Source organism: Saccopteryx leptura, chromosome 3, assembly GCF_036850995.1.
Source record: "Saccopteryx leptura isolate mSacLep1 chromosome 3, mSacLep1_pri_phased_curated, whole genome shotgun sequence".
In the NCBI taxonomy this organism is placed as follows: domain Eukaryota; kingdom Metazoa; phylum Chordata; class Mammalia; order Chiroptera; family Emballonuridae; genus Saccopteryx; species Saccopteryx leptura.
Window position 1 is genome coordinate 7,743,763 of NC_089505.1, and position 21,671 is coordinate 7,765,433.

Consider the following 21,671-nt stretch of genomic DNA (forward strand, 5'->3'; position numbering starts at 1 on the left):
TATATGAAACAATGGGCCCGTCAAGTAAGATTGTTTAAAATCCCTGCAAACAAAGCAAGTATGAGAACTATCATCTGACAAGCTAAGAGGCTCACACAAATTTGCCCTTGGGCATATAGGTGTTTCCCACAAGCAATGTTTAATACACTCGGAGAGGAGGCAGGCACAGTTGGTTGTCCAAGGAGCCCAAATATACTGACTGCATCTAGGGCTGTGCTCAGGCACCAACTTCAGCATCCTTCAAACCTGTGAGACTCAGTGAATAACAGCAGGAGAAAAGTGAGGTGAATTGAGGGAAAAATTACTCGAAACATCTGGGCTTTTAAATGTAAACTTCAGGACCTGATATGAATACAGAAAATTAAACAATTCATAATAAATGGAAAAATAAGAAAAAGCCTATATAGGCTAGAAATAAAATTCCAAGAAGAAAAATACACCTCATTAAAATTTTTTATGAATCTACTATTCCTAAAATACTACTAGTATCTGTAAATGGATTTAAAAACAAGTAAGGAGAAAGCATACAGTTATGGAAATATAACTGATACCTGAATCTATCAAGAAATGAGAATAGATGACACATCATTTTGGATTAAGATAAAATCACACCATATGTAAACTGTAGGTCTGAGATAGGAATAAAGTCCACCCATAATCTCTTCTGCTTCTGACTCCCATGTCACAAGGAAAGCAATGACGGCCGCTTGCCCCGCCACTCAGCCCGATGGACCGATAGAAACAGGGCCCCACCTGTGAGGTCACACATGAGGAGGAGAGAGCAGCTCACCAGTTTGGTGCCCGAGAGGACCTCCAGCAGACAGATCAGGTTATGGCCATCCCGCAGATCTTCATAGAGATCACTGATGTGCTTGCGGACCTGTGCACAACAGTAAAACAGACTGCTTTTTATTTGAGCTTGAATTATTTTATTCTCTACGAAAGAATCTCTGTAAACAGAAGTTAAGTATTTGAAACTGGAAACAGTAAATTCAGGAATTTTCAGGTTGGAATACAGCATATGAACATTTACCAGAGTGTGTGTTTTTAATGAAGGCATTTTATTTATTTATTTTTTATTTTTTTTATAGAGACAGAGAGAGAGAGTCAGAGTGAGGGATAGACAGGGATAGACAGACAGGAACGGAGAAATTAGAAGCATCAATCATTAGTTTTTCGTTGCGCATTGCGACACTTTAGTTGTTCATTGATTGCCTTCTCATATGTGCCTTCACCATGGCCTTCAGCAGACTGAGTAACCCCTTGCTTGAGCCAGTGACCTTGGGTCCAAGCTGGTGAATTTTTGCTCAAACCAGATGAGCCCACGCTCAAGTCGGCGACTTCGGGGTCTCAAACCTGGATCTTCCGCATCCCAGTCCGATGCTCTATCCACTACGCCACTGCCTGGTCAGGCTGTGTTTTTAAAATTGAAGCCAGATTTATTACACATTATGGCAACCCTGAACAGTATTCAAGAAGGTTTGGACAAGGAGATGGGGAGTCGTAATCATCCTGAAACACCTCAGGAATTATTATGAACCTAAATGAGATACGATGGCCAATGATGGACAGTTGAGTCCTGCCAGAGGTAGAAAAGCCTTCCAGAGATACTACAAAGGAAACTAAAATGCCAGTTGCCCACTGTTTCACAGGGTATACTTCTACTTTAACCCCTCTCTTGTCAAATACTTCACAGTGAATTTGAGAATTATTTTCCTTTTAGGAAAAATAATTTCAATTTTATAACAGAAACAATAAAAGAACAAATCTCACTTTGGAAAAATGTATGGTTAAACTCCAATTCTGTGCAAAATGCTTTCCCTGTTATCCCATCTACCCCTCACATCTATCAGGCAGGTTTTATTATTATTCCTATGTTATACATGAGGAAATGAGGCACAAGAGATTAAATAACTTGCCCAGCATCACAGGTGGGAAGCTGGCCTCAACTTGGCCTTTTTTTTCTCTCTCTCTCTCTCTTTTTTTTTTGCATTTTTCTGAAGCTGGAAACAGGGAGAGACAGTCAGACAGACTCCCGCATGCGCCCAACCGGGATCCACCCGGCACGCCCACCATGGGGCGATGCTCTGCCCACCAGAGGGCGATGCTCTGCCCATCCTGGGTGTCGCCATGTTGTGACTAGAGCCACTCTAGCACCTGAGGCAGAGGCCACAGAGCCATCTCCAGCGCCCGGGCCATCTTTGCTCCAATGGAGCCTTGGCTGCGGGAGCGGAAGAGAGAGACAGAGAGGAAGGAGCGGCAGAGGGGTGGAGAAGCAAATGGGCGCTTCTCTGTGTGCCCTGGCTGGGAATCGAACCCGGGTCCTCCGCACGCTAGGCCGACACTCTACCGCTGAGCCAACAAGCCAGGGCCTTCAACTTGGTCTTTTTGAATTTTAGTCTTTTCCATGAACTTCTATGTGTATTTTTAACTTCTATGTCTTATAATCAACCATAATATTCTTTTATTTACTGAATCCAAATAACTGCCCTGTGAGGTTTATTTGTGACTCATATTTCATAAGCGAAACTGAGGCTCTAAGATATTAACCACATAGCTTTGGTAAATGGCAGTAGGCCTTCTGACTTATTCCAAATTTAGTGATGATACTTCATTGAGTGACAATCACAACACAGATTCAGAAGATTAGTAGAAATTACAGGAAAAGAATTCCTTTTCAAAAGAAATCATTTTCTAGATAACAATAAAAGGGCCAGTTTCAGATGTAGTCGATTTCTAGACAATGGGATTTTTCAAGTAGAGACTGGGATATTGAGGTTTCCAAATTAGTGTGGAAAACTGAATTATAGTTCGTTCCAGTTATAATATCTACAATTCAAAAACAGAAAGGGAATTAGAAAAGATAAAAACTGGAACTATTTGAGAAGATTTCCCGAACTAGAAAAACTTGAAAAATTACAAAATGTCTTGATAGAAAGAAAGAAAGAAGAGAGGAAAACCATATAAGACAAGACATAGAGTTTAAAATATGCAAGTTGTGCATTTTTGTGTGTATGTGTATTAAGGAATAAAGTAACAGGTAGAGTACCCAAATGAAGAAAATAGTTCATAATAAATCGCATAATAGCTTTCAAATACTGAAAGAACAACTCTTCCATTTCTGAGCTGTTTACAATGTACTCAATGTACAATGTGTCATATAGATATGACACACTTTCTGGTTTAAGCATTTCTCTTCCTCACTTGAAGTTGACAATGAACAAAACAATTCACCCAGTTCAGACTTGTGGTATTTGTTGACTCTCAGGGTGTCAATACTCCCACCATGACCACTTGCAAGCTGCTATTATAAATGCGATGTTGGAAAGAAAAGTACATTTTGCACACCATTATGTAGTGTTTTCATCACAGAAATACAAAAGACATAATTAACCTCAAGAACACAGACAATAAGAATATGTAGAAAAATAACGATGAAGTGATGAATTTTGAGTATTTACTACTTTTATTTTAAATAGAATGTATTTAACTGTAAATTTATATAATTTAATTTTTAGCAATGGCTATGCTTAGCAACAAGCTCACAAAATTCCCCAGAATTTAACATTTGGCTCTTGTGAGCCTGTGTAAACTGACTCCAGCACACCAGTGGCTCCAAGATTTCAGGACCTCTCCCTCAGATGGGTCCAAGGTTTCGAACTCTGCACCCAGAAGAGCCACAGTGTACCACTAACAGAAAGAAGCAGTTATGAGGGTTGGAAAGGGAATGAATTTGACAAATTCAGTTTTAAATATGTTGAATGTAAAGTGGCCACAAAGGAGCTACAAATGCAAATGTTCTTGAAGCAGCTGGAAATACCAGAATTCCATTTGGGTCAGCTGAGAACTTCAGGCTGGAAGTCATGCATAGAGGTGCTAACTAGAGACATGGGAAATGTTGGGCTTTCTGGGTTAGGGGCAAGCAAGAAGAGCAGAGTGCTAAGGACTGAACCTGAGGGAATCGCCAAAATTAGAGGGCAGAGACGGAAAAGCAATCAATGGGGGGCGGGGGGCAGTGAGAGGTAGACAAAAAACTGAGAACCTATAATCAAGGAAGGGTGATCACCAGCATCTAATGCTACAGGACAAGGAGGATGAGGACTAAGAAAGGGTTTTTTAATTTTCCTACAATAAGAGTGTTTGGGATTATAATTTTCTGAAGAGTGGTAGAAAGGAAATCAGATTATCAATGAATGGTAATTTAAAAATAAATAATTCAAAATATTAAAAACTTAGTATTAAGGATTAAGAAGAGAAGAGATAACAAGGAATTTATTTTTGATAATATAACATCTGAATATAAGGTATAAATAGCAGGAATGGACAGTGAATAACTATTTAAATGAATTAAAAGTAGGGTTAAATACCAGGTGAGATCATGTTATCAATAGGATACTAAATACCACAGGATACTGAAAAGAAAAGGGAGGCACTTTGAAATGCAAAGTTAATTTCACATCAAGGCCCCAAAATTCCAGTTATATTTTACAACTATGAATAGCAAAATTCAACCGCTTTATAAGAAATTTAGTGGAAAACTAGTTTGTTATATCTCAGTCCTCTGATTACACAAAATAACTGTGAAAACCAACAGAGAGAGATATAGACAGAGGTAACAGGAAAGGAGAATGCTGGAGTATTTTCCTCTTCTGGAGAATTTTCAAGAACAGAGAACAACAGTCTGTTTCTGAAGCTTACTGGTCACAACTCTGCCCAGAGAAGGACAAAAACTAACATACTAGTGCTTCCATGTCAGAAACTTTTCAATTGTAGAAATAGAATCTGGAGGGCTCAATTAACATCCCACGATCACACATTCAGTAAAGGGACAGGCCAATCAAATCTAGGTCTGCTCCATTCTGAAGTCTTAACTCTTCTGCAAATACAAGGTTGACTCTCAAGTTTTCCACAAATGCATTAAGAAAAAGTCCAGTAAAGTAAGTATCATTAGTTATAGAGACAGCTGCATAAAATAAAGCCAAGAAAGCTCAGAGATCATCAATATGTATGTTTCCAACAAATAACCATGCTCTGTCAACAAACAAGTAGAAAACTTCAACTATCCAGATGGTTGACTGTTTGTACTACCTGTAAAAATCACTGTCAAAGTGAGTGAATGCCTGAGAATATGTGTGAATGGCTAACAAACTCATGAAAAAATGCTCAATATCATTAGCCATAAGGAAAATGTAAGTCACAACTATAGTGAGATACCACATCACATCTACTAGGATGGCCACAACTGAAAAACACACAAAAACAGATAAGTGTTTGATGGAGATGTAAGAAACCGGAAAGCTCATACACTGCTGGAAATGGAAAATGCTGTGGCTGTTTTGGCAAAAAGTCTGACAGTTCCTCAAAAGGCTAACCACAAGTTATCATATGATCCAGTAACTCCACTCCAGGTATATATAAGAGAATTGAAAGCACATCCAGAAAAAAAACAAAAAACAAAAACTTGTACATGACTGAATGTTCACAACAGCAATTACTGCTTGTAATAACCAAAAATAACTCAAATATCTATCAACTGATAAATGGGTACACAAAATGTTGTACATCCACAGAATGAAATATTATTCAGCAAAAAATATTGATTCAGGGTATAACATGGACGAACCTTGAAAACATTATGCACAGGAAAAGAAGCCAGTAAAACAAAGCAATAGACCACAGGCTGTGTGAGTCCATTTACATGAGACATCCAGACCAGCCAAAGCTACAGACAGAAAGTAGATACTGTATTTCCCCTGCATAAGAGGCTCCCATGTATAAGACGCACCTTAATTTGGGGCCCGGAAATTTGAAAAAAAAAAAAAAAAAAAAAAAGAATATACTGTATTACATAAGGTTATTAAACTCAAGTTTTATTCATCATAAAATTCATACAACTTCTCATCACTGTCAAAATTACCATCCATTAACTTGTCCTCATCTGTGTCTGATGATGAATCACTGTCTTCATAGACTGCCTCATCCGCACTTTCATCTATGGCATTTGAAATGCCACACTTCTACACCAGTGTATAAGACGCACCCAGTTCTTAGACCCCGAATTTTTGGGGAAGGGTGCGTCTTATACATGGGGAAATACAGTAAGTGGTTGCCTGGGGCTGGGGGAGGTATTGGGGGAGTTAGGGTATAGGGTTTCTTTTGGGGGTGATGAAAGTGTTCTAAAATTGAATGTGATAATTGTACAACTCTGATAATATACTAGAAGCCATTGAATTATACACTTTAAATGGGAGAATTGTACATGTGAGTTAAATAAATAAAAAAAAAGACATTTTGAAAAACTAACTAATGACTAAATTTTGTGAGAACAAGTCCATCCTAACCAGGTCAATTTTCCCCAATCCCCCATGCATTATTCATAAACCAAGGAAAAGCTCTGGTACTCCAATTTTTTTAAAGTTTTATTTATTGATTTTAGAGAAGAGAGAGAGAGAAAGGTGGGGAGGGGAACAGGAAGCCATCAACTCATAGCTGCTTCTCCTATGTGCCTTCCCAGGGCATGCCCCGGGGTTTTGAACCAGTGACCTCAGCACTGCGGACCAACGCTTTAACCACTGCACCACAGGTCAGGCTGCTCTCCAATTTTTTAAAGATTGTTTGAAGTTAAAAAAGATAAACGGCTATCCTCAATATCTGATTGGCTTTTTTAGCAAAGGGAATAAATTATACTAAGTGCTTGGAATCAGAATCTGAGCCCAAAGGGATTTTAAAGATTACTTACCTCTAACACTCTCAGATTACAGATAGGAAAATGTTGCCTGGAGAAGTTAAATAACTGGTGTCATATAATGGAGCTGGGAAGTTTCAGATCACTGTCTCCTGACTCCGAGTTCAGTGCTCTTTCCCTTCACAAGATTCTCGTGACACATGAGGGGTAGAAATGGCATATAGCAACGTTATTAAATTATAAAAGGTCACTCAGCCTGACCAGGCGGTGGCGCAGTGGATAGAGCGTAGGACTGGGATGCGGAAGGATCCAGGTTCAAAACCCCAAGGTTGCCAGCTTGAGCGTGGGCTCATCTGGCTTGAGCAAAAATAAAAGCTCACCAGCTTGGACCCAAGGTCGCCGGCTCAAGCAAGGGGTTACTCGGTCTGCTGAAGGCCTGCGGTCAAGGCACATATGAGAAAGCAATCAATGAACAACTAAGGAGTCCCAATGAAAAACTGATGATTGATGCTTCTCATCTCTCTCCATCCCTGTCTATCCCTCTCTCTGACTCTGACTCTCTCCCTGTCCCTGTAAAAAAATAAATAAAATAAAAGGTCACCCAAAAGGACCAGGGATTATCATGTAGTATTCTTTGATACCTGCAGAGGACCTGATCTAGAAAAGCTTCCCTGTAAGGCTGTTAAAAGAAAACAAGCAGCTCCATTTTCTTGATCCAAATTATGTTGAAGAGCAAAATAAAATAGGTCAGAAGGGAAAGTTTTAAAGAGAAGAGTATGCTATTTACTCAGTTATACTTAATAAAAGATACAGGAGCCCTGGCCAGATAGCTTGGTTGGTTAATGTATCCTCCTTTAGCCCAGAGGCTGCTGGTTTGATCCCCGTTCAGGGAACGAACACACAGGAACAGATCGATGTTCCTGTCTCTCCCCCACTCCTGCCTTTCTCACTAAAATCAATAAATAAAAATTTTAAAAAGATACAGAAAAAGTGAAAGTGAACCTAGTAATTTCAAATGGATTTCTGAATTTATACATTTCTAAACTATAAGAGGCCCTGGCCGGTTGGCTCAGCGGTAGAGCGTCAGCCTGGCGTGCGGGGGACCCGGGTTCGATTTCCGGCCAGGGCACATAGGAGAAGTGCCCATTTGCTTCTTCCCTCCCCCTCCTTCCTCTCTGTCTCTCTCTTCCCCCTCCCCCAGCTAAGGTTCCATTGGAGCAAAGATGGCCCGGGCGCTGGGGATGGCTCCTTGGCCTCTGCCCCAGGTGCTAGAGTGGCTCTGGTCGCGGCAGAGCGACGCCCCGGAGGGGCAAAGCATCGCCCCCTGGTGGGCAGAGCATCGCCCCTGGTGGGCGTGCCGGGTGGATCCCAGTCAGACGCATGCAGGAGTCTGTCTGACTGTCTCTCCCCGTTTCCAGCTTCAGAAAAAATAAATAAAAAAAACTATAAGAAGGAAATTCCATTTTAATTTAGCAAATTTATTCTCAAGGAAAAGCCTAATGCTAAAAAACAGATTCTAGTTGGCCCCAGAGGGCCCGTTGGCTCAGTGGTAGATAGTCAGCCTGGCGTGCAGAAGTCCCGGGTTTGATTCCCGGCCAGGGTCACAGGCACCTGGGATTTTACAAAGAGCATCAGCTTTTTCTCCCACTCAGCAAAGCCAAGCCTCCACCCCACCCCACACACCCAGGCCAGGGGAGCAGGTAGCCCGTTCATTCACTTGAGCGCCAGGTGGGGAATACATGATGGGGGTGCTGCTGGGAACCCCGAAGAGGCTCCTGCAGGGCTGGGCCACTGGGGCAGAGACCCTAAGAGAGGGCATGAGCCAGTGGGAGGAAAGGCCCACGGATGCTGGGTAGAGGCGTGGGGGACTGACACACGGCTGTGGCTCCGGGGTCTGCGGGCCCCGCCTACGCCAACAGGAAGTGCTGTGCTGATTCCGGAGGACAAGGGGACTGACGGGCATCTCCCTGCTACCTAGCCTCCGACCCAACTCCTCCTTCCAGTGTGCAGGCGGCACCGCCAGAGCGCCTCCTTCACCATCACATCCTTCCTGTGCCTGCGATTAGCGGGGCAGGGACCCCAGTACCTAAGCAACCTTCCTAAGCTTCTGTTTCTCTTGTAGAATAGAGAGAACACATACGGGGAGCGGGTGGGGGGCACGTCCATGAACACACCCTGGGGCTTTGCAGAAGGAACCAGAGCGGCGGTTTTCACCCTTTTTCGTCTCATGGCAAATACACAGATTAGTACAATTCCGCGGCACATCAAGAACATTTCCTTTATTCTGACAATCTGACAAAAAATATATATGTATCATTTTGATTCATGCACACCAGTCAGCTATTGCTGTGTTGACTATTGTCTTTTTTTTTTTATTTGATACTCTAAGAATAAAAAGTCAGTACCTCTGACTAAATAGTCAGCTATGGCATGTTTTAAAAATTCTTGCAGGCCCTGGCCAGGAAGTTCCATTGGTGAGAGCATCCTCCTAACATACCAAGGGTGTGGGTTCTACCCTCAGTCAGGGCACATGCAAGAGTCAACCAGTGAATGCATAAATAAGTGGCACAGCAAATGGGTGCTTTTCTCCCTCTCCCCCACCTTTCCTTTCTCCACAAAACAAAACAAAACAATAACAATTCTTGTAGTAAATGGATTTATAATAAAATCGCTGAACTAGGAACCAAAGAGAGCAGCTGACCCCCACATACCACTCTAGCCACCAGTTTTCCCATCTGCAAAATGGAGACAATAGGCATCCCCATCTGGCCACGTCATCAGGCCATTATGAGGGCCAGATGAGACAAAGCACAGCAAGCACCTCAGAGAGATGCCTGGCAAGTGCCACCTGGAACTGGCAACGTGCCCTCAGAGCCTCAGTGACATGGCCCTTCCTACCCACAGCAGGGGCCATGGTGCCGGTGGCCTTCCCTGCTCCCACTCCCCAACATGGTTCAGGCAGGATTAACTCTATTCCCCTCCACAGTCATCCTATCACTTGGCCACAGTGATTGTTTTGGGGATAGGCACATGGCCCAGTCAGAGCCAATGAGATCTGAGGAAAGCCTTCCCTGGTACCGGGAGGCCTCCAGTCTTCTGTAAGAGCCACCCAGAGACATGTCCCCATCCTTGACTGGTGCAGTGGGAAGTGGACAACTGTGGATGCTGTGATGTGACAGAGGGTGGAGCGGTCTAGAGTGTTGAAGAGACTGTTGAAGGAGGAAAGTGACATCAGGAAGGCGGTGCAAGGACAAAAGGAGACACCTATACCTGGGACTACTGAGTGTGCCTGGAGCTGTCCACCTGAGGATTTCTGTCACATGCATGATGAATTCCTTGTGTCATATTAATTCATCTGAGCTGGGTTTTTGGTTATTTGCAAGCAAGGGATTTCTATTTAGTTAATGTTCTAACAGCTTTGATAGGATAATAATGTCACGTTCTTTTAAACAGATTCAGGCCCCAGAATCCTAAAAGCTTTAGACCACTGAGTCAGCTCATGGTATAGGAAGGTGGTAGGTGCCCAACCCTCCAGGCATCTCAGAAGGTGGCAGGAGGGATCCGAACTCATGAACAGGCTCCAGCCACCTTCCCAGGAAACCTCGGTCAGGCCCGCCTTCCAGAAGGAGAAGGGTAGTCACGACAAAGAAACAAGGAAGCATGCACCACCGCAAGGGCAGGAGATGCTGCGAGACCCAGACTACCTGGGAGGGGGAGCTCTTGAGGACCACAATAAATGCAAGGGGGATGTTTGTAGGGACAGTAACCAGTTCCTTGCCGCGGACCAGCACGGCTCCTAATAACGGTGCGGAATTAAGGAAACATACTCATCCAGAAAAAATGGGACCAGGAGGACTCTTCAAATGCTGATGGCAATATCCAAGTGCTCCATAGCCCCAGTTCACTTTATTATATAGCCATATGCAAATCAAGGAAGTCCTTGATACAAAGTTACACATCCAAGGCTACAACAGGAACTCTACACCAAGGCATAAACCAATACATTAGTGAAATTTACCAACATCTGAAAACAAATAAAGAGTCAGAGGAAGGGCATGTAAATTGCTTCCAGCAACTTAAGGAAGCAAGTGAAGTGGGTGCAAATACTCAGCATCATAGGCAAATATGGAGATGGAGGGGAGAGAACTTAGCCTTTTGCTAAGCCTCCAATCTACAAAGGCTTTTTGCCATTTATGGTCCACAACAGTTCCTAGAAGACACTGTCAGGGGAAAGGGTGACCACCAGACTACCAGCACACCAGGTGGTGGACCCAACCTAAACTATACCATCGGCAGCAGACTGGTGGATTTCACACCTGGGCAGCAGCCACCAACCCAAACTGGTTTTTTTTTTCCTTTTTCAACTGAGAGGAGGGAAGGCAGAGAGAGAGAGACTCCCACATGCGCCCTGACCAGGATCCACCCGTCAACCCTATCCAATCGAGCTATCTTCAGCGCCTGGGGCTGACATTCGAACCAATCGAACCACTGGCTGCAGAAAACAAAGAGAGAGAAAGGGGAGAGGGAGGAATAGAAGCAGATGGTCACTTCTGTGTGCCCGGGCTGGGGATCAAACCCGGGATGTTAGCTAACATTCCACATATGTTTGTTGAGTGTTTACTGTCACCAAACACAAAGGATAACACACCGAGCTGTAAGGAAGACAGAAACACATCCCTGCTCTCCTGTAATTTATGTTCTGGTTGGAGCAAAGCTGATAATATACAAAGACACGAATGCACAGTAAATGAATAAATAAGAACAAATGAGAATGTGATCAATACCATGCAGGACATCAAAAATGGTGATGTGGGACCTGGCCGGTTGGCTCAGTGGTAGAGCGTCGGCCTGGCGTGCGGAAGTCCCGGGTTGGATTCCCGGCCAGGGCACACAGGAGAAGCGCCCATCTGCTTCTCCACCCCTCCCCCTCTCCTTCCTCTCTGTCTCTCTCTTCCCCTCCCGCAGCCGAGGCTCCATTGGAGCAAAGATGGCCCGGGCGCTGGGGATGGCTCCTTGGCCTCTGCCCCAGGCGCTAGAGTGGCTCTGGTCACAACAGAGCGACGCCCCAGAGGGGCAGAGCGTCGCCCCCTGGTGGGCATGCCAGGTGCATCCCGGTCGGGCGCATGCGGGAGTCTATCTGTCTCTCCCCGTTTCCAGCTTCAGAAAAATACAAAAAAAAAAATGGTGATGTGATAGCGACTGGGAAGATGCTTTTCACTGGACAAGGAAGGAGGGCATCTCCCAGGAAGGAACGCTCAGGCTGGACTCGGCATGAAAGTCCAGAAGGAGGCCGTGCTGAGAAGATGGGGGTGAGGGTATTACTGGCAGAGGCCACAGTTAGTACAAGGGCCTAAGTGAAGAGGTGAGAGAGTGGTCAGAGCCTAGAAATCTTTTGTTCCAGAGTCAAGAGCTTGAATTCTATTCCGATGGTGGTTGATAAGAAGTCCCTGGAAAATTGAAAATAGTAGTAGTGTCATGGTTAGGCTCGTTTCACCAGGATCAGTCTGGACCTCAAGGGAGAATGGGTTTTACACAAGAGTGATCCTGTGGTTCAGTGTGTGTCTGACCAGGAGCAAGCACTGGTGCTCTCAGTAAAGAGTGGATCGTATGAGGAAAGGCGTGGAAGCAACACCCCACTCAGGAAGCTACTGCAACCGTCCAGGCAAGAGGACAGCTGGAGGTAGTCTGGAAAAGAGTGGTGATCATGGAGACAGCCAGAAACTGACTCAAGACAGGTTCTAGAAGCAGTGTCTACAGTTCTTGTGATGTGGAGATGAATAAGAAGAAAAGGAAAGGGCCGATTGGAGCAAAGCTACCCAGGGCACTGAGGATGGCTCCATGGCCTCCTCCTCAGGCACTGAGGAAGCTCGGAATTGAGCAACGCCCCAGATGGGCAGAGCATCGCCCCCTAGTGGGCTTTCCAGGTGGATGTTGGTCAGGGCACATGTAAGAGTCTGTCTCTGCCTCCCCTCCTATCAGTAAAATAAATAAATAAATAAATAAATAAATAAATAAATAAAATGATCTCCTGGGTGAGATATGTTAATCATTTTACAATACACAAAATATGATATAATGATATACTGCTCACAAACATTAGGGGATATTTCAAAATGAATATGCAGCTATAAAGAAGCATTTAATTTTTTTTTAATTAAACAAGAACAACAGAAAAGGAAACTACAAATCAAAGAATTTGTTTGACGATGCAAATGAGATGACAAACCAACTTTTGCAAAAGGCTGAAAGTAATGGAGTATCTGCACGTTCCCTGATCCCTTAATTTTTGTGAGCAGTGTATGATACGGCAAAGAGTAAGTACAGTTGAACTAATAATCTAAACTGGACTTCATTAACTTGTTTCCACGAGATTAAATGTGAGTAAACTTTTTTTAATACCAGGTCACCTACAGTGATAACTGAGAGTTCACTATGTACCAGACTGTTTTCAATGTTATCTTTCTGTAATTCTGTGAGGCAAATTCCATAATCAGCTTCATTTCACAGAGGAAGGACCCGAAGTAACCTCCCTGTCACAGAGCTTCAAGGGGAAAGCAGGCCTTGAACATAGGCAGTCTAGCTCCCGAATCCAGGCTCTGAAATCATGCTAGAAAACCAGGGCCTCCTGGACAAGATAATCTGTGACGTCCTGCTTCGATGGAAAGAGTAACAACTTCATACTCCTGGCATCCCTTGATAAAATTCTATCAATATACAGCTCAAAGAAAACAAAACCTAAGCCCTAGATGTCTGAAAGCTGATATAAGAAAAAATAATTGGATTGTTTATTTTATGGATTGTTTTAACTTGCCTTATCAAATAAAACCCTGTTCATTTACACTTCACTAATCTCATGTAGTTACCCAACTAAAATATATGTCATTAATATTAAAAAGTATTACTTCTTTAAATAACTATTTAGAGTCTTTTTTATTTGTAAGTTGGCAAAATCTAGGTTATTTCTAAGAATCTTTACTTTCTGGTTTTAGTAAGTAAATTTATTATGTTCCCAAATATCTTATACTTATATGTAATATAGAACAATCAGGGTTTATGAAGTACAGTTTCAATAAACTTAGCTTTATGACTTGTTAATACCTATTTATATCTTAGCCTAAAATACTTTCTTTGAGAGTACAAAACTCCATTTTTCTCAAATTTATTTTTTTAGGCTGGATTTTTCACTATGTTTTTCCATTATCTCACATAAATGAGGTTTTATGGACTACATATAAAAATAATAAGGAACACCAGCTTTCAAAATTATGTTCTTTTTAATTCTGAGGGACAATTTAGAGAAACATAAAATGAAGATAATAGATTTATAGTATGTGACTCAGGGAGAGGTCCTTCCCAAGTTGATGGAAGAAGCCAGCAAATGCCCACAATCTCCTAAGAATTTTAATGCAGGCATTTTAAACACCGCCAGACCTTTGCCACTCATTTTTAGGAGGGAAATCTCTGTGCTGGAAAAATAGAAAATGGTCAATAGATTTTGTTAAGGCTGAGATTAAATTTTTTATTTTAATGAGAATTATAGGTCAGAGAACTCACTAAAACTTGACACAGGACAAACAGTGATAATTTTAGAGAGGAAGCAGGGCAGCTTATTTTAGGATAATAATGAAAGCTAATATTTTTGGAGAACTTACTATAAGCAGTCCCCATGTTAAGAACCTGACCGGAATCACTGCCTCTACCATTCCCAACACCCTGTGAGGTGTGCCCTAGAGATATCCCAGCACAGGAGAAATGCGTACTCCAGGTCACACAGTTCGGAAAGACACCAACACTGGAACCCAGCTCACTCTCTTGATCGCTGTGCTCTCAGGTGAGCTGTTGCCTGAGGTGTGCCTAGAGAGCAAGATGGTCAGTTGATCTTTCTTCCCATCCCTACAGCAGCAGCAGGCCCTGCGGGGTATTTACAGTGACTTGGAGGGGACGTGGTGTATTGGAGCAGCCAATGTTCAGGTGACTCCAATACCTGCCTAGGATCACAGTGCTACCAGCAAAAGGCCTATGACTTGTACCGGACTTGTCTTAGGGCAAAGTCCATGTTCTTCCTGCCACATCACATTCCCTTATTCCGACATTGAATGGGTCACCTACTTTGTGGGTTGAGATGATGTTCATAGGGGTTAACAATTTGTGCCTCCCTCAAAGTCCCCTGTTGTCACTTCCTTGGCTATCATTTATCATATGCCTCTCCCACCTGGCATCGTGCTGTTCTGTTCTGCAGTCGGCTTCGAAAATACTAGCTATGCTTGTTAGACTTGTTTAAAACTAAGAATAAAACGATCTTGGGAACAATGCAAGAAAAGAACGGCAAATGATATTCAAGCTGCATGCTGACCTCAAAAGACCAGTAGTAGCTGCCTGGAGAGCCAGGTTGAGGCAATATGCAGGCTCTGCAGGGACAGACCCACAGGGAGCAGGGATGTCCGGCTCGGTTAAGAGAAGGAAGTGCCACACTTCTGAGCCAGGGGAGTGTCCAAGGAGTAATCTGCGTAAAGGTTACTGTGTGGTTTCGCATCCTCTACTGAGCTCTTCAGGTGTGTTTTTGTTAACTCCTTTGTTCTGAGAGTATAGTGGTTAAGGAGGCTAGATAAATATCTTCTGGATAACTAAGATGTTTATAATGGTATTTTTCTTCTCTCTAACTCTCTTTTACTTGGCCTGTAAAACTGTGGTTTAGGCAGTACCAGAGCACCCAGAGGCTTCATCTAAATCATTGAGAGCACAAGAGACTTAAAGGGCACAAATTATTGCTACAGATTAGACAACCACAAATGAGAAAGTAAACTAACAAAGAAACAAATGATTTACAGTTGACATAAAATGCTTTCTCAGAAATATGCACATGTGTGAAGACTTAAGTATCCATGATATCTGACACCCTTGGACTACTGCTAGCCACTCTGGACTTGACCTCTGCATCACTCTTGCCACTGTCCACAAGAGCTGATGATATTCCGTGGCCTCCTTTGCTGCTACTTCTGTCTTTGTTACCATCACTTCTGCATATATGCAATCTCCTTTGCTTGCCTTTCTCTTCCCTCTGCCTTTCTTATTTCTTACCTCATTGCATTCCTGTCTTGTCTTCTGTCCTGTCTACATCAAAAGACTGACGTTTTACATATACCACCATTAAGCCAAAAGATTCCTTCTCTTTTGTTGGAGAACTAATCAATCACAGCACATTTGCTTTGGCAACTGATGACAAAACTTACTGGGTTCTGACTTAAAAACTGCTGACCGCGAGGGGCTCCATCTGCTAGCCGGTGCTAACGAGGGTGGCGGAGGGCAGTGACAGTGACCTAGCACTGCTCCAGATTTTGTTCACGTCTCAATGTTTTCCTCAATAAAACACTGGGTGGAAAACTTACCCTTGAGCTAAGTTTTGAGGGAGGAGTTGGGGGACCAGTGTCCCCCCTCATCAGAGAGGAAAGTGATGGACAGATAGCTCCTGTCAATGCCGGGGTGCCGCACTTACCCAGGGGACACACGGCAGAGGTGTACCAGGAGAACAGGTACTGGCAGTCCGCAGTCTCATGGCTGAACTCGGGGATCCCGTCCTTTACCAAGGGGTCGCAGCGAAAGAAGATAGTGGAAGAGATGGTTTTTGTCTTATCTTTCCACATTTAGAGGACGAGGAAAACACCACATCTAGATCATCTGTCAAAAAGGCAGGCGTGCACATAACCACAGCGACGCTACCGTCCACATTTCAATGACAGGCCGAGCTTATCTTTCCAGAGTCTCTAAGAAATTTTCCCAGACCTCAAATCATGCATAAGGGTCCCTCATCAAATGTCCACATATGGCCTGACTGGGCGGTGGCACAGTGGATAGAGCGTCAGACTGGGATGCGGAAGACCCAGGTTCGAGACCCCAAGGTCGCCAGCTTGAACATGGGCTCATCTGTTTTGAGCAAAAGCTCACAAGCTTGAGCCCAAGGTTGCTGGCTCGAGCAAGGGGTTACTCGGTCTGCTGAAGGCCCTCGGTCAAGGCACATATGGGAAAGCAATCAATGACCAAGTAAGGTGTTGTTAACACTCAACGAAAAACTAATCATAGATGCTTCTCATCTCTCCATTTCTGTCTGTCCCTGTCTATTCCTCTCTCTGACTGTGTCTCTGAAAAAAAAAAAAGTCCACATGTGTTCTTCTCCACAAGTACTGAGCACATACTATGGGGCCCCTGCCATAAGTCAGTGTGCAACACAGACTTAAACTTTGCCCTGACAGAGGTCTGGCCTTTGACCTCAGCTAACAGTATGATCTGGAGTGATTGCTGGCCACACGTTATCAGCCTGCCGGGAGCAGACCAACCAACCAAGCAACCAACCAACCACCAGCCAGCCAACCAATCAACCAATCAATTAACGAATCAGCCAGCCAACCAACCAATTAACCAACCAACCAATCAACAAACCAGGTGGCCAATCAACCAACCAACCAAACCTACATAGTAGAGACCCAATAAGAGCCCTGGCCATCGAGAGGCAGCCAGTCCCCCTGGCTGGCAATGCACAGCACACGCTGTCACTTGCTGGGGATATAACACCCCCCGACCGCACAGGGAGGGATCACAGAGCACCGTCCCGTCCGCCCCCGCCCTCTGCGTGACTTCCCTTGACCAATATCCCCCTCTGTGACTGTGACACATTCTTAGAATCCTTCTGGCGAATTATCAAACCTGAGGTGATGGATGCTCAGCACTGCGGAGATACCGAGTGCCACTGAGCTGAACACCGAAGAATTGGTTAAAATGGTAAACGTGGGTATATATTTTTTGCCCTATTTTTTTTAAAGCAGTCGGGACGGTGTAGACCGGCCTGGAAGAACTTACGCCTGGAGACTTCCTCCCGCTCTGCCTTTCCTAAGGAACCCAGCGCCAAAGGGTCGCCATCACCTTCCTACTTCCGGCCCTACTTTCTTATTCTCTTTTGCCAACACATTACATGTACGCCCCTCACTGTCCGCCCATGGGCTGGTGCCAAACTGAGCCTCCCCGTTCCTGTGAATTGCGAGCCCTGAACCAGCTCTCAGACCTGTTCTGCTGCCAGGCTCCTCGGCCAACCCGCTGGCAAGAACGGACAGGCAGGACGGTGCCTGGAAAACTCGGAGAGAAAGCTCAGAGCTACAGATAACCGCCCAGTTCCGTTGTCACATACCAGCAACAACAGCACTGGCTTCAACTTCAGAAAGCACAGACACAAAAGCCCTACGACGAGCTCCCTGCCTCCTCATGTCTCCATCTCATGCTGACCTGAGAAGAAGTCAGGGCAACCCGATGCCGCCTCCCACACAGACTTGTTCACCTCTGTTCGAGAATACACCAGGTGGTACTGGTTCCAGAAAGACCCCAGGGCAACCCCGTCCGGGATGGGCACCGCCTACCAGGCTGCTCCGGGAACAGGCGAGATGGATCCTGGTGATGTAGGTGGTCTGTACGCCATCGCTGGTGGTGCACGCTGAGCCATTCAGGTACTCTAACAGAAGGGTGTCGCTCACCTCCACGGCGGGGCCCATCGTGGCCATCCCAAAGTTACTGATGGAGACGACTTTGGTAAACACACCCTGTAGACAGACACGTCCCTTAGGGTCCCCTCTGACTACAACACTGCTACAACGGGTTCTTGTGACTCACGATTGTCTGCGGTCTACAAGATTGCTGTGAGTGCTACGCTAGTGCACATGGAACATACAGCCCTACAGACAGGGAAGTACGTGCCTCTACGTACACAGACCTCACTTAGAATACAATCTTAAATCCTCACAGTGTCTCATACTCGTAGACTGTTGTCTTTACAACTAGGAAAATGAGGTTCAGACACAGAGTCTTGTCTCCCCTCTAACAGGCATCAGGGGCAGAACTCAAACCTGGTCCACCTTCCTGGAGCCAGGAGCTTCCGGCCCCACATGGCCCTGCCCCCCACGTGTGGGGGTGGGGTTACAGACTAGGCCTCAGTGGGAAACGTGCATGTCAGACCACTCTGCCCGTGTCCCAAGTGACCGAGAAAGCGCTTCAGTTACTGACTTCAGGGTAACAGATGTCAGCAAGAACAGGGCTCTAGAAGTGCAGACTCCTGAGCGCCGCGCGCTGGCTGTCCTGAGGCCCCGGCTCCCACAAAGGGCGCTCGCATGGGCTCACACACTCTCACACAGGCGCCACATGGGACTCGGTCCTTCCCCACAGCACTCCAGACACCTCCGAGGTCACAACCGAACCGCGCCAGGCAGAGGATGTTCTCACAGGGCTATTTCTAAAGCAGCAGCACACGGCCGGTTTTATTTTAAGAGTTGACGGGTAAAGACCACATGGGAACAGACCCAAGCGCTGCTGGCAGTAACTGTGCCCGACCATGACAAAAGGCCACTCGGTATCCTGGCCAAAGCAATCACGTGGACCCAGTACATCCACAGTGACTCTCCCAAGCCAGTCCCCCCCCCCCCCCCACCGGCCAGGAGCGAGAGCTTTCGGTAACAAGAACTGCTCTTTCTAGAGGTCTACTGCTCCAGGACACTTCGGAGTTACGGTTCAACGTTCTGCCCCCATCTGTGACCCGGGTTCGCCATCGCCAACGCCAACGCCTGTTTGGGGTTCAAATCTGAATGACGATTCACATTCAGTCGCAGCCATGGGAGGCACCTCGTGTTAGCAGCCAGCCCCACTTTAATCTGGGAGTCCAAAATAACCACAGCTGCCCATCGCAAGGCGTGGCAGGAGGGAGACCGGGACGAGCGGGCGGGCCGACTCACCTGACAGTTTTCGTATCTCATCTGGCAAGTGGCCACATAGCCATCACAGCACGGCACGGGGCGGAGAGGCCGGCACACGTTAATGTAGTATTTCCTCCACATGTTGTGTTCTCCTGCGCTGTCCAGGGCGTACCAGTTTCCATCAGGGCCGTCTTCCGACTTCGCGAGACTAAACTTACAGAGCAAAAGGTATGCTTAATCTGGCCTCCAGGCCTCATCCTAACAATTAATTTCTAAGTAGTTAGAGAAACGCAGAGCAAGGCAGGCCCTCGCAAACACACTACAGAGGTGGGCTCACCGGGACTCACAACACCCATGAGTATGCTCCACTTCTGCTCAAGTGAGCACTCAGCACACCCGGACCTGCCCTCGCCCCTTGGGATAGACAGTCACTGACTTAAACAATGCTGCTTAACAATGCTGTTTAATGATTTAAACAACAGATAAGGCTTTGTGGCGTCAAGACCAGTTACTATCATATAGTTTACCAGACCGCTTTTAGAATGCATTCTGCTTGGGACTCCCCATCTGGGTCCTGCACCCCAGAACTAACTCGACTTTTGATCAGTGGCCCAGTTACACGCTCACCAGCAAAGCCTACAGAACCTCAGCACTACCTGGATCTGGGCCCAGGCCAGGGCCAAGGGCAGGCTGACCCCACCTCTGGAGAGATCATACTGCTTCATGGTGAAGGCGTCAGTCACCACGCACTCCAGGGGCTCCTCTGGGAAGGCGTAACTGGTATACCACCGGAAATTGTAGGTAGAGTTATCTTCCTCCTAAATCGAAGCAGCAACAGGGAGGGATGACAATGAGAGAGGGAAACATTACGTGAAGCCAGCATTTAAAAAAAAATTGACCAGGATGGGGAAGATGGCAGCGGAGTAGGCAGACGCACAGACGACCAGCTCTCACCACCAAACTGGAATACAAATCAATTTAGGAACAATCAGCATGAAAAACCACCTCTGGACTAGAGGAACAGCTCTCAAAAAACAAGGAGCAAAGAAGAAGCCACAACTAACCTGGCAGGAAGCGCCTGAATCTCCCCTGCTTACAGGAACAAGGGGGGAGGGGGAGGCTGAGAGCCCAGAGGGGCTCTCACTCCAGGGAAAAGAGCAGAGTATGCTGCTCACAGTAACTTGCCTGGTGACCAGGGAATGAGGTGTGTTGAAAGGATCGGCTTATCTTCCAAGTGGAAAGGGGAGAGTGACAGACTGTGAGGGGCACAGGAATGCAGGAGACGACCTAAAAAGCTGACTTATTCAGTGCTGGAGGCGGCCATAGCTGGGGGAGGGACTGATCCTTCTACAAAACAAGACTGAATTGCTTCTGAATCACAGATCTCCAGACATCTCTCCAGCTACAATCAGCACAACAAGATACAGCTGAAAACAAGAAGTGGGCCTGACCTGTGGTGGCACAGTGGATAAAGCATCAACCTGGAATGCTGAGGTCGCTGGTTCAAAACCCTGAGATTACCTGGTCAAGGCACATATGGAAATTGATGCTTCCTGCTCCTCCCCTCCTTCTCTCTCTCTCTCTCTCTCTCTCTTTCTCTCTCTCTGTCTTCCTTCTCTCCTCTCTAAAATGAATAAAGTCTTAAAAAAAAAAGAAGAGGAAAGGAGGGGCAGTAACTCAGGTCTCCATGGAGATCTGAGATACATCTCCACCTACTGAAGCTCAGAAAACACCCTGCCCCCAGAGAAATTAACTAGAAGGTAGAAGAGGCCTTCAGAGTCTCAGGTTACACCCACCACATTGCTGGATACAGTTTCAAGGAACCCCCTGCTGAGATCAGTAAACAAGACTATCACCTGTTAAGAAAACAAACAAATCAAGACTTCAAAGTGGCCCAAATCCAAAAGTGGATTACAAATAATAGCTGATGCCAACCCAAGAAGACCAAGAAACAACACAAGTGAAAAGTGGAGGCAGACAACACCAAGCCTAGATCAACCAGGTCTACAAACAAAACACCCAAACACAGAGACATAATGAGAAGACAAAAAAGTGCAATCCAAATGAAACCACAAGAGAAACCTTCAGGAGATGAACTAAGTGATATGCAAATAATCAAACTTCCGGAGGCAGAGTTCAAAATAATGATTGTAAGGATGCTTACGAATCTCAGAACAACAATGGATGGTCATTACGAACACCTAAAATAAAGAAATAGCGGGTATAAAAAAGATACAATATCAAAAATGAAGATCACAATG

At 45.2% G+C, this 21,671-nt stretch overlaps 1 protein-coding gene across 4 annotated transcripts in view; it reads right to left on the reverse strand.

Moving 5' to 3' along the window:
- Positions 1–675: 675 nt before the first annotated feature.
- Positions 676–21,671, reverse strand: part of LOC136398667 (cation-independent mannose-6-phosphate receptor-like) — a 31,675-nt gene continuing 10,679 nt past the window's right edge. For 2 of the 4 annotated variants that reach the window (XM_066372884.1, XM_066372885.1), the window contains exons 6-9: positions 20,067–20,228; positions 19,450–19,623; positions 18,088–18,267; positions 676–880 (exon numbers count right to left, since the gene is read on the reverse strand). In XM_066372884.1, coding sequence (XP_066228981.1) covers positions 683–880; positions 18,088–18,267; positions 19,450–19,623; positions 20,067–20,135 — 621 coding nt within the window. In that variant the 5' untranslated portion in view covers positions 20,136–20,228 and the 3' untranslated portion in view covers positions 676–682. Of the gene's footprint in view, positions 881–16,178; positions 16,261–18,087; positions 18,268–19,449; positions 19,624–20,066; positions 20,229–21,671 lie in introns of all 4 variants that reach the window. The other 2 variants (XM_066372888.1, XM_066372887.1) reach the window with 2 other exon arrangements.